This window comes from Oncorhynchus mykiss, chromosome 6 (assembly GCF_013265735.2).
Source record: "Oncorhynchus mykiss isolate Arlee chromosome 6, USDA_OmykA_1.1, whole genome shotgun sequence".
In the NCBI taxonomy this organism is placed as follows: domain Eukaryota; kingdom Metazoa; phylum Chordata; class Actinopteri; order Salmoniformes; family Salmonidae; genus Oncorhynchus; species Oncorhynchus mykiss.
The window spans coordinates 82334568-82348744 of NC_048570.1; the positions used below are offsets into that span (position 1 = coordinate 82334568).

The 14177-nt window shown below is 43.3% G+C and overlaps 2 protein-coding genes across 5 annotated transcripts in view; one reads left to right on the forward strand and one right to left on the reverse strand.

The window, feature by feature from the left end:
• si:ch73-314g15.3 (Rieske and Ferritin_like domain-containing protein) overlaps positions 1–8634 on the forward strand; it is an 11405-nt gene extending 2771 nt beyond the window's left edge. For 2 of the 3 annotated variants that reach the window (XM_036981164.1, XM_036981162.1), the window contains exons 5-12: positions 1–24; positions 317–466; positions 6205–6372; positions 6696–6765; positions 7066–7144; positions 7425–7578; positions 7847–7951; positions 8276–8634. The exon at positions 1–24 is cut by the window's left edge and continues 74 nt beyond it. In XM_036981164.1, coding sequence (XP_036837059.1) covers positions 1–24; positions 317–466; positions 6205–6372; positions 6696–6765; positions 7066–7144; positions 7425–7578; positions 7847–7951; positions 8276–8308 — 783 coding nt within the window. In that variant the 3' untranslated portion in view covers positions 8309–8634. The remainder of the gene's footprint in view (positions 25–316; positions 467–6204; positions 6373–6695; positions 6766–7065; positions 7145–7424; positions 7579–7846; positions 7952–8275) is intronic. The other variant, XM_036981163.1, reaches the window with a different exon arrangement.
• Positions 8635–8758: 124 nt separating this feature from the next.
• LOC118964941 (methionyl-tRNA formyltransferase, mitochondrial-like) lies at positions 8759–12855 on the reverse strand. 2 transcript variants are annotated; one of them, XM_036981165.1, is made up of 9 exons: positions 12226–12855; positions 11833–12034; positions 11363–11485; positions 10716–10818; positions 10395–10470; positions 10146–10237; positions 9847–9925; positions 9568–9641; positions 8759–9361 (listed from the first exon to the last, which is right to left on the reverse strand). In XM_036981165.1, exons 1-9 carry the CDS (start codon positions 12482–12484, stop codon positions 9164–9166), a joined length of 1206 nt encoding a protein of 401 aa, XP_036837060.1. In that variant the 5' UTR covers positions 12485–12855; the 3' UTR covers positions 8759–9163. The 2 variants fall into 2 exon arrangements, with proteins under 2 accessions (XP_036837060.1, XP_036837061.1); XM_036981166.1 differs by having other exon boundaries at positions 11833–12030; positions 12225–12844.
• Between the last annotated feature and the right edge of the window lie 1322 nt (positions 12856–14177).

Consider the following 14177-nt stretch of genomic DNA (forward strand, 5'->3'; position numbering starts at 1 on the left):
TGCACACCAGACCCCAAAGAGAAGGCAAGCCCCATTCACACTAACCACCTCATGAAGTGTTAAACTGGGAGGGAATGGAGTGTTGGTTTGTGTTCATTAGGCACCAAATGAAGGAAAAAATATGTCTGAAACAGGCAGAGACTCCCTGGACTTTCCATGGCAAAACATACAAAAATAGTTTTTGGTGGCATACACAGATTTGCAGATGTTATTTCGCTGCACCTGCAATGCTTGTATTTGACTATAGTGTAACGTTGATGATTTGTTCAACACTGCATATCTCACTGGCTCACTGACTTTGATCCAATCCCTGTAGGTAGCCATGACACTGGAGGTCCAGGAGAGGTGGAACAGTGGGGAGATAACAGAGGTGGGTCAGGCTACACCACCTGTCCAGCCAAGCAGGAAGGAGAACCTGACCGTACTGCAGCCGGGCAAAATCAAGCGTGGCAAAGGTGGCACACAGGTCAGTGTTAAGAACACCCTCTAATCACTCAGACCAGACAGGTTGGCAGTATGAACTAACAAGTTCAGAATCTCTGAAATCCCCAAAAACTGAGCCTAAAATCCCATTGAACTATAGAGGGATTATTCTCATTAGCACTGTATGTAAATTGTAGTCCTGCATCCTAAATAACAGGCTCTCTTCTCACTATCTAGAACTGTCTGGTCAGCTTGCTGAAGAACAGAATGGCTTTAGGAAAGCCAGAACATGTATAGACCACATCTATACTGTCTCTACAGTGGTCCAGGCTAGAATTGAAGAGAGAAAACCAACTTTTGCCTGTTTTATTGGTTTTATGAAGGCTTTTGATTAGGTAAATAGAGACCTAATTGCTTTTAGACTGGGGTAAATCCATTTGAATTCGATCACTTTTTGACAACACCCTTTATTCAGGAGCACGTTGTGTCTCAACCACGGACACAACACAAAAACCCCAGATGATGGAAAGTAGGGTATAAGCTACAACATATGCGAATATGAAAAAAAATCGGAGTTTACGCCTTTTTACAGAATTGACATCAAAGGTAATTGTTTTTATATATATTTTTTACATTTAGTTTGAGAACCCTATTTGTTGTAAGCTTTTGAATTATATCAAACTCAACCGTTGATCTTTTCCAGTGATGATGACATGGATGTCTCATGGTATGGTGGGGTAATGCTAAATGGGTCAACTTTGAGCACATCTTATCTCCTGAATGTTTTGCATTCAGGTCCAAAACGTCACTTTCTGACCACTTCTTCCATGAGGAAACATGTCTGGAAAGTTCTGTTTAAATCAAAAGGGAAGCTGTCAAAAAGTCATTGAATTCATATGGATTTAACCACTCATTAAAATGGGAATTGATGGAAGATTCTCTGATGTTATCAAACCTCTTTATCTGGCTCCAGTTGCCTGTGTTCAGGTTAATGACCTGGTTTCCAACCCCTTACTGTGTATAGCAGGGAGACGTACTCTCACCCACTTTATTTACTCTATATGTTAATGATTTAGACCAAATGAAAAGGACCTTGGTTACTGTGCTTATTCTCAACTGTTTCAATCCTGTGTGTGTCCAGTGATGGACTATGGGGATCCAAAGTACATACTAATTGTAACAATGTTCCAAACAGAGCAATCCGCTGCTTTCTTGGTGTGCATAAACTGACTCGAAACCTGGCCATCTGTGGAGATATGGGTTGTGAAGGTAGTTAAAAAGGTGACATGGTACGTCTATGGAACAGACTGATGAATATGCCAGAACGCAGAATCACAAAAAAAGGGTTTGACTGGGACCTAGATAATTACCTATTTTTTGTGAAACTGATTTGCAGTATATATTCAGGAACAAATTACCATGTGGTGTTAACCAAATCTAGGACAAGCTTTTTCTGATCCACAAGGGAAAATGGGCAGCTGATATATGGTTTAGACCTAAAAACTTAGAACATACTGTCATCAAAGAGAACTATATCCCTGAACCATATGTCCTCCTGAACCTAACAAAAAGCCAAAGGTCAGTTTGTGCTCAACTCCCATCCGGCCCTCTCCCTCTGGCTTAGAGAAGGGTCGATTTAACACAGTGCCCGAAGAGGAGATCATTTGCCTACTGTGTTGGAAAAACAAAATCCATTTAGTGTTTTATAGCCCTTTGTATAACGATCTGAGACGTTATCTTCTGTGAAAATGTTTGGTGCTAAACCCTGAAGTATTGTGGTTACGGGACAAGCAGGGACTTGAAGTCTGTTTCAGGCAGGGGGTTTGAGATTGTTCAGTTTCTTTACACTGCCTGGAGAAGGAGAAATGTACTGTTTGTAGTGGCGCTAGATGATAGCTGTACTGTTTGTAATGTACTGTTTGTGTAGTGGGGCTAGATGGTAGCTGTACTGTTTGTGTAGTGGGGCTAGATGGTAGCTGTACTGTTTGTAATGTACTGTTTGTGTAGTGGGGCTAGATGGTAGCTGTACTGTTTGTGTAGTGGGGCTAGATGGTAGCTGTACTGTTTGTAATGTACTGTTTGTGTAGTGGGGCTAGATGGTAGCTGTACTGTTTGTGTAGTGGGGCTAGATGGTAGCTGTACTGTTTGTGTAGTGGGGCTAGATGGTAGCTGTACTGTTTGTAGTGGGGCTAGATGGTAGCTGTACTGTTTGTGTAGTGGGGCTAGATGGTAGCTGTACTGTTTGTGTAGTGGGGCTAGATGGTAGCTGTACTGTTTGTAATGTACTGTTTGTGTAGTGGGGCTAGATGGTAGCTGTACTGTTTGTGTAGTGGGGCTAGATGGTAGCTGTACTGTTTGTAATGTACTGTTTGTGTAGTGGGGCTAGATGGTAGCTGTACTGTTTGTGTAGTGGGGCTAGATGGTAGCTGTACTGTTTGTGTAGTGGGGCTAGATGGTAGCTGTACTGTTTGTAGTGGGGCTAGATGGTAGCTGTACTGTTTGTGTAGTGGGGCTAGATGGTAGCTGTACTGTTTGTGTAGTGGGGCTAGATGGTAGCTGTACTGTTTGTAGTGGGGCTAGATGGTAGCTGTACTGTTTGTGTAGTGGGGCTAGATGGTAGCTGTACTGTTTGTAGTGGGGCTAGATGGTAGCTGTACTGTTTGTGTAGTGGGGCTAGATGGTAGCTGTACTGTTTGTGTAGTGGGGCTAGATGGTAGCTGTACTGTTTGTGTAGTGGGGCTAGATGGTAGCTGTACTGTTTGTGTAGTGGGGCTAGATGGTAGCTGTACTGTTTGTGTAGTGGGGCTAGATGGTAGCTGTACTGTTTGTAGTGGGGCTAGATGGTAGCTGTACTGTTTGTGTAGTGGGGTTAGATGGTAGCTGTACTGTTTGTAGTGGGGCTAGATGGTAGCTGTACTGTTTGTAGTGGGGCTAGATGGTAGCTGTACTGTTTGTGTAGTGGGGCTAGATGGTAGCTGTACTGTTTGTGTAGTGGGGCTAGATGGTAGCTGTACTGTTTGTGTAGTGGGGCTAGATGGTAGCTGTACTGTTTGTGTAGTGGGGCTAGATGGTAGCTGTACTGTTTGTAGTGGGGCTAGATGGTAGCTGTACTGTTTGTGTAGTGGGGCTAGATGGTAGCTGTACTGTTTGTAGTGGGGCTAGATGGTAGCTGTACTGTTTGTGTAGTAGGGCTAGATGGTAGCTGTACTGTTTGTGTAGTGGGGCTAGATGGTAGCTGTACTGTTTGTGTAGTGGGGCTAGATGGTAGCTGTACTGTTTGTGTAGTGGGGCTAGATGGTAGCTGTACTGTTTGTAGTGGGGCTAGATGGTAGCTGTACTGTTTGTAGTGGGGCTAGATGGTAGCTGTACTGTTTGTGTAGTGGGGCTAGATGGTAGCTGTACTGTTTGTAGTGGGGCTAGATGGTAGCTGTACTGTTTGTAGTGGGGCTAGATGGTAGCTGTACTGTTTGTGTAGTGGGGCTAGATGGTAGCTGTACTGTTTGTGTAGTGGGGCTAGATGGTAGCTGTACTGTTTGTGTAGTGGGGCTAGATGGTAGCTGTACTGTTTGTAGTGGGGCTAGATGGTAGCTGTACTGTTTGTGTAGTGGGGCTAGATGGTAGCTGTACTGTTTGTGTAGTGGGGCTAGATGGTAGCTGTACTGTTTGTGTAGTGGGGCTAGATGGTAGCTGTACTGTTTGTAGTGGGGCTAGATGGTAGCTGTACTGTTTGTAGTGGGGCTAGATGGTAGCTGTACTGTTTGTAATGTACTGTTTGTGTAGTAGGGCTAGATGGTAGCTGTACTGTTTGTAGTGGGGCTAGATGGTAGCTGTACTGTTTGTGTAGTGGGGCTAGATGGTAGCTGTACTGTTTGTGTAGTGGGGCTAGATGGTAGCTGTACTGTTTGTAGTGGGGCTAGATGATAGCTGTACTGTTTGTAATGTACTGTTTGTGTAGTGGGGCTAGATGGTAGCTGTACTGTTTGTAGTGGGGCTAGATGATAGCTGTACTGTTTGTAGTGGGGCTAGATGGTAGCTGTACTGTTTGTGTAGTGGGGCTAGATGGTAGCTGTACTGTTTGTGTAGTGGGGCTAGATGGTAGCTGTACTGTTTGTGTAGTGGGGCTAGATGGTAGCTGTACTGTTTGTAATGTACTGTTTTTGTAGTGGGGCTAGATGGTAGCTGTACTGTTTTGTAGTGGGGCTAGATGGTAGCTGTACTGTTTGTAATGTACTGTTTTTGTAGTGGGGCTAGATGGTAGCTGTACTGTTTGTGTAGTGGGGCTAGATGGTAGCTGTACTGTTTGTAGTGGGGCTAGATGGTAGCTGTACTGTTTGTAGTGGGGCTAGATGGTAGCTGTACTGTTTGTGTAGTGGGGCTAGATGGTAGCTGTACTGTTTGTGTAGTGGGGCTAGATGGTAGCTGTACTGTTTGTAGTGGGGCTAGATGGTAGCTGTACTGTTTGTGTAGTGGGGCTAGATGGTAGCTGTACTGTTTGTGTAGTGGGGCTAGATGGTAGCTGTACTGTTTGTGTAGTGGGGCTAGATGGTAGCTGTACTGTTTGTGTAGTGGGGCTAGATGGTAGCTGTACTGTTTGTGTAGTGGGGCTAGATGGTAGCTGTACTGTTAGTGTAGTGGGGCTAGATGGTAGCTGTACTGTTTGTAGTAGGGCTAGATGGTAGCTGTACTGTTTGTGTAGTGGGGCTAGATGGTAGCTGTACTGTTTGTGTAGTGGGGCTAGATGGTAGCTGTACTGTTTGTGTAGTGGGGCTAGATGGTAGCTGTACTGTTTGTAGTGGGGCTAGATGGTAGCTGTACTGTTTGTGTAGTGGGGCTAGATGGTAGCTGTACTGTTTGTGTAGTGGGGCTAGATGGTAGTTGTACTGTTTGTAATGTACTGTTTGTGTAGTGGGGCTAGATGGTAGCTGTACTTGCCATGATTATTGTACAGTATATGCATATAATTTGTACAATCTTATTTTGTGTTGAGTACAAGGAAAATGGTACTGTGTTTAGTAGTGTCTTGTAAGCCCATGTGGGCTGGGTGCCAGTAGATACTGAAATCAATCACAATCAATCATGTAGCCTAACAAATAGAAGACCAAACACGACAATGACAATAGACACAGGTAATGGTACTGTTGAGAAAAAGGAGGGAACATATGCCATGCCAGTATTGAACTACACAACCCCTAGATTAACAAAATGGGCATGCTAACTACCCACTGTCGCAATAAAATAATCTCTTCGGAAGTCAAAGTTTATTTGTCACTTGCACAGGATACAACAGGTGTGAAACAGTGCAGTGACATGCTTACTTGCAAGCTCTTTCCCAACAATGCAGTATTCAATAGAAAGGTAAGAGAAATAATACGAAGGAAAAACAGTAAAAAAAAAAACTAGATTGTAAACTCTATACAGGATCAGTACCAGCACCATCATTTCAATGTGCAGGGATACTGGAGTAGTTGAGCTAGATGTATGAGCAGGGGTAAAAGTGACTGTCAGCAGTATAAATAATAAAATAAATACAAGAAGCAGCATAAATGGTGTGTGTTCATGTGTAATGTGTGTGGCATTAGCATTCGTTGTCATGGTATTAGCATTCGTTGTCATGGTATTAGCATTCATTGTCATGGTATTAGCATTCATTTTCATGGTATTAGCATTCGTTGTCATGCCATTAGTACATACAGTACGGACAAAGGCTATAGAACTGCAACATTCCATGCTTCATGAATGATGATTGATATGAGCGTGTGTGTTTACTATGTGTCTGACCAGGCTAGCAGGATAGCCCTCCTCCACTCCCTGGCTAACATAGAGCAGTGGGCTATAGACCTGTCCTGGGACGTCATCGCTCGCTTCTCATCGGTCAGACTGGACACTGGAGAGCCCCTGCCCCGCCAGTTCTTCAGCGACTTTGTCAAAGTGGCCGGAGACGAGGCCAAGGTCAGTGTCCGAACATATATTAATGTGGTCTGTTACGTGTTGTTTTAAGTATAGTTCACTTTCAGCTTATTTTTTCAAACAAGCTGGGGGGAAAGTGGAATATTCCTTTAAGAATGATGCACATTATTGTTATGTATGTCTGTTGTTCAAACGTCTATACATCAGATATTGGTAGTCCAAGTATATTTACTATGCTTATATTTGTATAATACTGCAAGACAGTGTTCCTCAAGGAGGATAAAAAGTGGTAGTACTGTATCAGTTGTGAGTATTGGATGGACTGTTACCCTGGGAATACAATGAATTTCTACGGTTCCCAACAGCATTATCACTTACTAGAGACGAGGATCACAGAACTCGACAGCTTCTTTGGTGCGTTACCTGTTCATAATGGTGGGTGGTTCGCTGACTTCTACAGACTAAGGCCCGGCTTCAATCCGATCTCTTTTGTAGACAATGCGTCTTTGGAAAGGCAATGTTCCCTGTGTTCGTGGAGATCTAATTCACAGTGAACTCTGCATATTTCGGCTCAATCGGAAATGAACTTTTAAGTATCACGCGTGCTATAATGCAGATTGGATTGAATCCTGGCCTAACTAACTATTAATATCATCACAGTTGGTTTTATGAAAAAATACATGGCATTTTCTGTGCAGCCAGTGTAAATTGAGCTTCCTCCGCTCGTCTCCACAGGACTGTGGCAGTCAGCAACGGATACGTCCCACAACCTTCTGGCGAGGCTAGCCATTGTGCATATGGTACATGAAGCCAGGTACAGCATCCACCTGAATTACAGCACCAACAGAATATGATTATGTTACCAGTGCAGTGGAAGCATTATGGTCCCTATTACCTTGACACATCTTCTAATACACCCATGGGGTTCACATTATCTGAAAGATTTGGATAGGTGTGAGAAATGTCACTCCTCCTTGGCCACAAATAACCACAGGGTGGCTAAAACAAAAAATGGGTGAAATTCTTGTCTTTTCAAAATCGACTGGACTCGGGGAAAGTACATCTACCTAACTCCCTCTCTCTCCTCCTGCAAGGGGCCTAGATGTGCACCCCCAGACCCTCTCCCGCTTCGCTGCCCAGGGGGACTGCAGCTCTGTGGAGGTGCTGGAGGTTATCTACCGGGATGAGATCACTCACGTGGCCGCCGGGCTCCGCTGGTTCACCTACATCTGTTCACAGGAAGAACGGGTATGTCTATAAAGAGGCCATTATTTAACTACAGTTTAGTAGACTGAACAGAGCATAAATAGTTTCCTCTTTATAATGCACATTGTTGAAGAAATGTTTCAAATAAAATCACTGCCACATTACAATTGGTTTTATGGTGAATGTAGTAAATCACTGGCCTGGTAACACATCCACCATAGTTGATGCAGCTGTGCCTCATCTAAAATGACATCCAAAAGTGTAATACATTTTGGTAGCTAATATTCAGCTTTCCTGATGCTCTTTTTAGGATTGCTTATCTACTTTCCATGACTTGGTGAAGCAGCACTTCAAAGGTTACCTGAAGCCTCCTTTTAACACAGAGGGTAGGAAGACAGCAGGGATGACAGAGGAGGTATGATGACACCCTAAACACATTCACACTAGCTAACGGCAGCTAGCTTTATGACTAAAAGGAAACATGCAGTCAGTGTTTCCCAACCCTCTCTTAACCACCAGACATTTATGTTCTACCACTTCACTGATACATCCTTATCACTAATGAACTAATTAGCCTACCAAGCACTTGATTAGTTGAATCAACAGGGCTAAAAGAAAAAATTAAACACTGGTCTAATTCACACCCACTTTATCAAGTGAATAAATACATTTCCTTCAATGTTTTGTTTAAAACTTAGTGAAATGCTACAATTCTGAACTTTCTTTCTCTCTTCCATAGTGGTACGTGCCTCTTGTAAAGCCTCCCAGTTAACAGACAATGCCCCCGAGACCAGCATGCTGTGACGAACACAGTTGTAAAGCCTCACAGTTAACAGACAACGTCCCCGAGACCAGCATGCTGTGACGAACACAGCTGCTGCGTCCCAGCGGGTGGAGGAAGCAGATTCACACCAAATCTCATAAAACCTGGATGAAGGCCAAACTGTTACTATTATAAAGGTTTAAACTCAAACATGTCAGTAGCCGTATCAATGTGGCATTGCAATCTAATATCTGAGCCCTGATGACGTGGCATTCGATCATTGGTTAATTTGTGCAGCGCGACTGCAATGTAGTCGGCCTGGAACGGCACCATTTAGTCCCCTGGGAAGAGTACATCTCTAAAACAGACCCCACCATCTCTACAACTGTGATAAATATTACCAAGTCCAATGCATAATATGGTAATAGATAATGTCATAGAGCAAATGACAAAGGCAACAGAACATTGTAAATGTTTATTTATGCAAATACAACTGTTATTTTGGTAGTCTAACGGGTTTGAGGGTTTTGCATTCGACAACAAACTACTCACACACAACAGTCTCTCCATGATATCACTATTATTACATTCATGTGTTCCATAGGCTATCAGGAAATAGTTTCCACTAGGTGTAAAATAAGAGAAAACGTTTTTGAAACAGAGGGTCGTTACTACCTGGACTTGAACAATAAGAAATGCTCATTTTTAGTTTCAAAACGTTTTGCCACGGTGTTCCCTGCTGAACACTACTCTTGTGTGTACTCTTAAATATGTTGTCTTAAAACAGACATAGTATAGATCCTTTATTTTTTACAGGAAATGTATCTAATCAAATAACATTAAAGTAGGTTGTTGTTTTGTGTTTTAATGCACAGCGTGTAGCTGTGTCAATGAGTTCTCCTCTCCAGCTGAATGTAATTTAGTTCTGTTACTGTGGAACAGGCACTCCTGCTTGGGAGGGCCAGATCTGTTCTGGAAGCTCTGATGGAGATATCCGTTGTAGAAGTCCGCTGCCGACAGTCTCTTCTTCAGCATCACCGCCTTGAATCCCACCCAGCCGTCCTTGACCACCGAACACACAAAAAGTGCTTGTCATCATTTTCTTATGGGATCCATCAAGTTAATTATTTATATTTTGCCATGATACATCAGGAAGTGAATTATTTGTCATTAATATTAGACATATTTCAATAAGACAAAATTTGAGGTGTTTCGACATAATAGTAAACCGTGGAAAGTGTCAAGGATGAAAAGCCTGGCTCACGCACCTTACAACAGACAGCCAAGGTGTTGGATTCTTTCTGATAACTCATAGATCCTGGCACAGGTATCCTCCCTCGACCTGTCATTAAAACAATCACAGCCTTTCTCAACCTAAAATATTCAAAACGGATGTTACCAGACAGATTGTGGACTCCAGCACTACTGCTGCCGGTCCACACAGCTACTTACCGCATACTGATTGAACTAGCTGACTGAGTCAACCACCATCTACCACCAAGCAGTGGTGAAAACAATGAAGAGTCCTGATTAAAAGAGGAAATTACCTGATAGTGAAATGTTGCACTTGCCAGCAAAGTCCAGCAGCTTTATGGTCTTGCCCATCCAAATTGTTCTCAATGGGATCTAATGAGAGAGAAGAGGAGGGCGTTATTTTAACACTCTTGGACAATGTGTGTTGAGAGGCCGGTCATAGTAAATCAAGGTCATGTTCAGTATGCACAGAATTAGAAAATCATCTTGAAACAGGTGAGGAATGGCCTGAATAAGACTGCTCACTTTAGTTTGAAGTTTTCTGACTTTTCTAGTTTCGTGCCAACTGAACATGACTGGTCTGTCTTATTACCCGGGATGCGATGGCACGAAACAGGCAGTCGATCTGGACACAGGTCTGCTCCTCCCATACGATCCAGCTCATCGATGTGCTGATTTTAGGGGCTGTTGAGAAGAGTCAACTCTAAGCTGAGGCATGAATGGGTGCTTAGAAAGTACATGCAGCTTTCGCAGTAAGTTGCAATTCTTGCTGATTGTTTATCATTCAAATTGTAATTACTACTAGCATCAAATGTCTGGTTGAGTAAATAAATGTCCTTACCTAAAGTGGCACCGTCTTGAGCTTGCTCCCTTCGGTTTGTGATTCTCTCTGGAAGGGTCCTTAATGTGTCAATCAACTGTTCAAGCAAAATAAGAAAGGTCCCATATAAGAGGGCTTACATTAACCATGACTGGTTTCTGACAAGCCTCTTCAAACGGATTACGCTCTGTGGAGCTACGTCCCAAATGAGTGAGCTCAAATCACACCCTATTCCCCATGTAGTGCACTACATTTGACCAACAGAGTCACATAAGACTCGAGCCACATAGTACACTCGATGGGAATAGGGTGCTATAACTACACAGTGTGAAGTGCACTCACCAGCTGGGCTCCCTTGGTGGCCAGAGTAGCTCCTAGCTGGTCAGCTGTGAAGTTGTCTGGGACCTGGTAGATCTCCTGATGAAGAATGGGACCCACATCAAACCTGTAACAGAGACCAGAGACACACCGAGGTTTACAGTAACACAGACACACACTGCAGTTTACTGTAACAGACAATGAGGTTTACTGTAACACAGATCAGAGATACACTGAGGTGCAAAGGTTTCATGATCTTTGACTTGAGGAATAGTAGTATGTGCTTTGACAGTGAATACGGTAGTAGAGTACACTATTATATATAGGCCTATTGAAATCTGATGGCCTCTGGAGACATTATGGTGCAGTTTCCTGGACCCAGATAAAGCTGTCCTGTACAGGGCTATAACACATGCTCAATGGGGAAAATCACCATTAAAAAGGCTTTTCAGTCCAGGATTAGGTTGGGAAACCATCCCTAAATATGCATTTGAACAAACAACCATCTGCTAATGTCATCCCTCACTTTTGCTTGTCAATAGTAGGTCCATGTTACTGGCAGATGACTGGTCCCTTTCATGACTTACCCTTCCTCCCTCAGCACCATGAGGAAAGGAAGAGAGGAAAGGAGGGAAAGGGCCAGAAAGTAGCTCTGGGTCATGTTAGCCTACCTCTTTGGTCGTATCTGCATGACGCTGACCCCGGTGATAGTGTCTCCGTGTAGGATGGTGTGGAACACTGGGGCGGGGCCGCGCCATCTGGGGAGAAGGCTGGGGTGGACATTCAGGATCCCACTGGAATAGAGGCAAAAGACACATATGCTGCAACTATCACAATCAAACAGATTGGACACAGTCAGGGTTTGACTCTTTGGAGGTGTTCATAAGATTGACACTTCTTGGAGCGTCTGCTGCTTGTGTAGCTGATATGGAACATAGTAGCTACCATGGAGCAAGTGATGTCGCCCGCCCTGAGATCTACAAGTACATTCTGGGTCAGTGGTAATGACAATGCTTATTTTGGTGGTCAGTCAGAGTGTTGTGTGCAGGTCCCTGGTTTGCACCCAGCTAGGGGCACACAGGGACGGAAGCTATAACGTTACACTTGTATTGCATGAATCACTTTCAGAGAAGTTACTCACCATGGAAACTGGTTGATAAGTCCTTCCCGAAGCAAGCAGCCAAACGACACCACCACCCCGACATCGAACCGCCCTTGAAGATCCCCGAGAGGCCAGACATGAACGGGCAGTTTGTTTTGATCAGCAAACTTCTTCACAGGGACGTCATTGGATAGTGTGACAACCTCAAGTGATTCCACAATTCGGTCATTGGAGTCCCTGCGGCAAATAATGACAGCAAACAACTGACATTAGGCGACGAGAAGTTACTCTAGCCTGGTCCCAGATCTGTTCGGACTGTTGCTCCAACTCTTATGAGACAGCACAAACAGATATTGGACCAGGTTAAAGTTACTCACTGCAAAGACTCTCCTCTTTGCTCACTGGCATGTAAATTGTTGTGGGTGTCATACCTTGACGCAGAGAGCAGCTTGAGGGATTCTACAGCAAAATCATCTGTCCCAAAGAAAAGGACCCTCCAAGGTGGTTCTGTTGATAAGTAGTTCCTAGTGGCAAATAGGCGAGTCTTGCCAGGGACTTGTCCACAACGCCTATGTTTCTCCGGCGTTCTTTTGACCCACACGCCAACAGATGCATGCCTCTGGGTGCAATAATTGCAAAAGCCATGGAGTATTTTCAGACCCATTACTTTTGCCTTGACATTGTTCCACATCTTCTGTCATTGGTCGGGCGGGCATCTACCAATGCCACCAGTGTATCAAAATTAGCTAGCAATGCTCGACTCCAGTATGGCTAGTTTATTCGTCAAGACAAGCTCAACAAATTACACGAGGACCCCTCTAGAATTAAGATTTATTCGTGTGACACGCTTACCTTTAGCGGTAATGAATATTGTCCAACATTTAGCTTGATTAATGTCAGCTATAACGTTAAGGTATTTCTACATACGGGCGCCGCCATATTTTTTCTTGACATACACCATGTTTCCGGTTCTATCGAAAATAGTTCTTCCTTCCTTTGATCAGACACTTTTAGTTCCGACTAGACAGTGACGCCTTGATCAGACCGATAGTACTCCTGCGCAAAATAGAACGCAGCATCATCTGGATATGGGTGCAACAAAAGTTCAACATTCACCTTCTGCTACCATTTCTGTCAAGTCGTCTACGCATACAGTTTGACACATACATTTTTTAAATGCTATGTTTAGCACCACATAGAACGCATTGCAACTGACTCTGCAAAGCAGCGTTCCATTGGAATGAATGTACTTCTGGAATCCCGGAATGAAAAGGCACTGTCAGTGTGATCGAGGCGTGAGTCCCTAAGAAGAGGTCTGTGCAGAGAGGTATATTATGTGGTCCAAACCTTCAGAGAGAATCAAGTTCTCTCCCATGAAACTGAACTGTTTATTTTTTTCCTCACAGAGAAGTGTGTAAATAATTGGCTTTATTCCAACCACAACCAATGGGACTCCCTTAAAACACACCACTTTGAAACAACTATGACCAGAAGTTACTTTTCATTGCAGGTTATGATCTGAGAGCATTTTCGCTAACCCAAAACCTTAACCCTTTTCCTAACCTTATTCTAATTATCCTTTTTACTAGATTACTTGTAGTTTTTCATGTTTTCTGTCTGTAATTCTTTTGTAATGACTTGGTGCTGCCTATCTTGGCAAGGGTGCCCTTGAAAAATGTAGCCCTTCCTGGTTAAATATTTTTTTTTTTTTAAATCCTAATCTTCACAACCAAACAACAATATTATTTGTTATTTGAGTATCCTCATCCTGTTGATTTTTAAAGTGTTGGCAAATAATGTCTTTGTGTTCACAAAACACTTTAACTCACTCACTTAAAAGGCCAGCCTACTTCTTTCTCCTTTGCTAAGGTATGGTAGATGACCTGGAGGTCATTTACCTTTAACTGTAAAACATACTTGCCATAAAGAAATAAAAATCCATTTAAGTCTCTTGTTTAACAGACAGATATCACGACAGTTCCACATATGCCAGATGTTTGACTAAACACAGACTGTTTTCCTCCCATGTCTGCAAACTGCAATGGCAAGGTCCCAGCAAGGCTAACTAAACAGTAACCAAGCAACCCTGGTCACTGACCTTGTCGATGCAAGGATAATGCCCCCCCAATGTAGAGTTTAAAAGCTTGAGTACAGGATTGATTCCATTCCATTGAGTTAGGAGAAGATTGTAATGAAGTAGGCCCAGTTATGGTGCAGTACACTATGCATTAGTTTACAGTAGCCTAATGAAGCATTCACAACTTCTTATCATTGAGAAAGAAAAGACTGCCATCACTATAAGGAGGCTGTTTCACCTGTCTCAAAATTTCTCTCAGCAATAACATCCCCAACTACTTCCAGACTATGCATTCTTTAATAAATGA

Coding starts and splice junctions, on each gene's coding strand:
- LOC118964941 (XM_036981165.1), bottom strand. CDS start 12,484: ATGTGGAACAATGTCAAGGCAAAAGTAATGGGTCTGAAAATACTCCAT. Junction 11,486..11,832: donor CTTATCAACCAGTTTCCATG/GTGAGTAACTTC, acceptor CCTCTATTCCAG/TGGGATCCTGAATGTCCACC. Junction 10,238..10,394: donor TCAAGACGGTGCCACTTTAG/GTAAGGACATTT, acceptor TCTTCTCAACAG/CCCCTAAAATCAGCACATCG.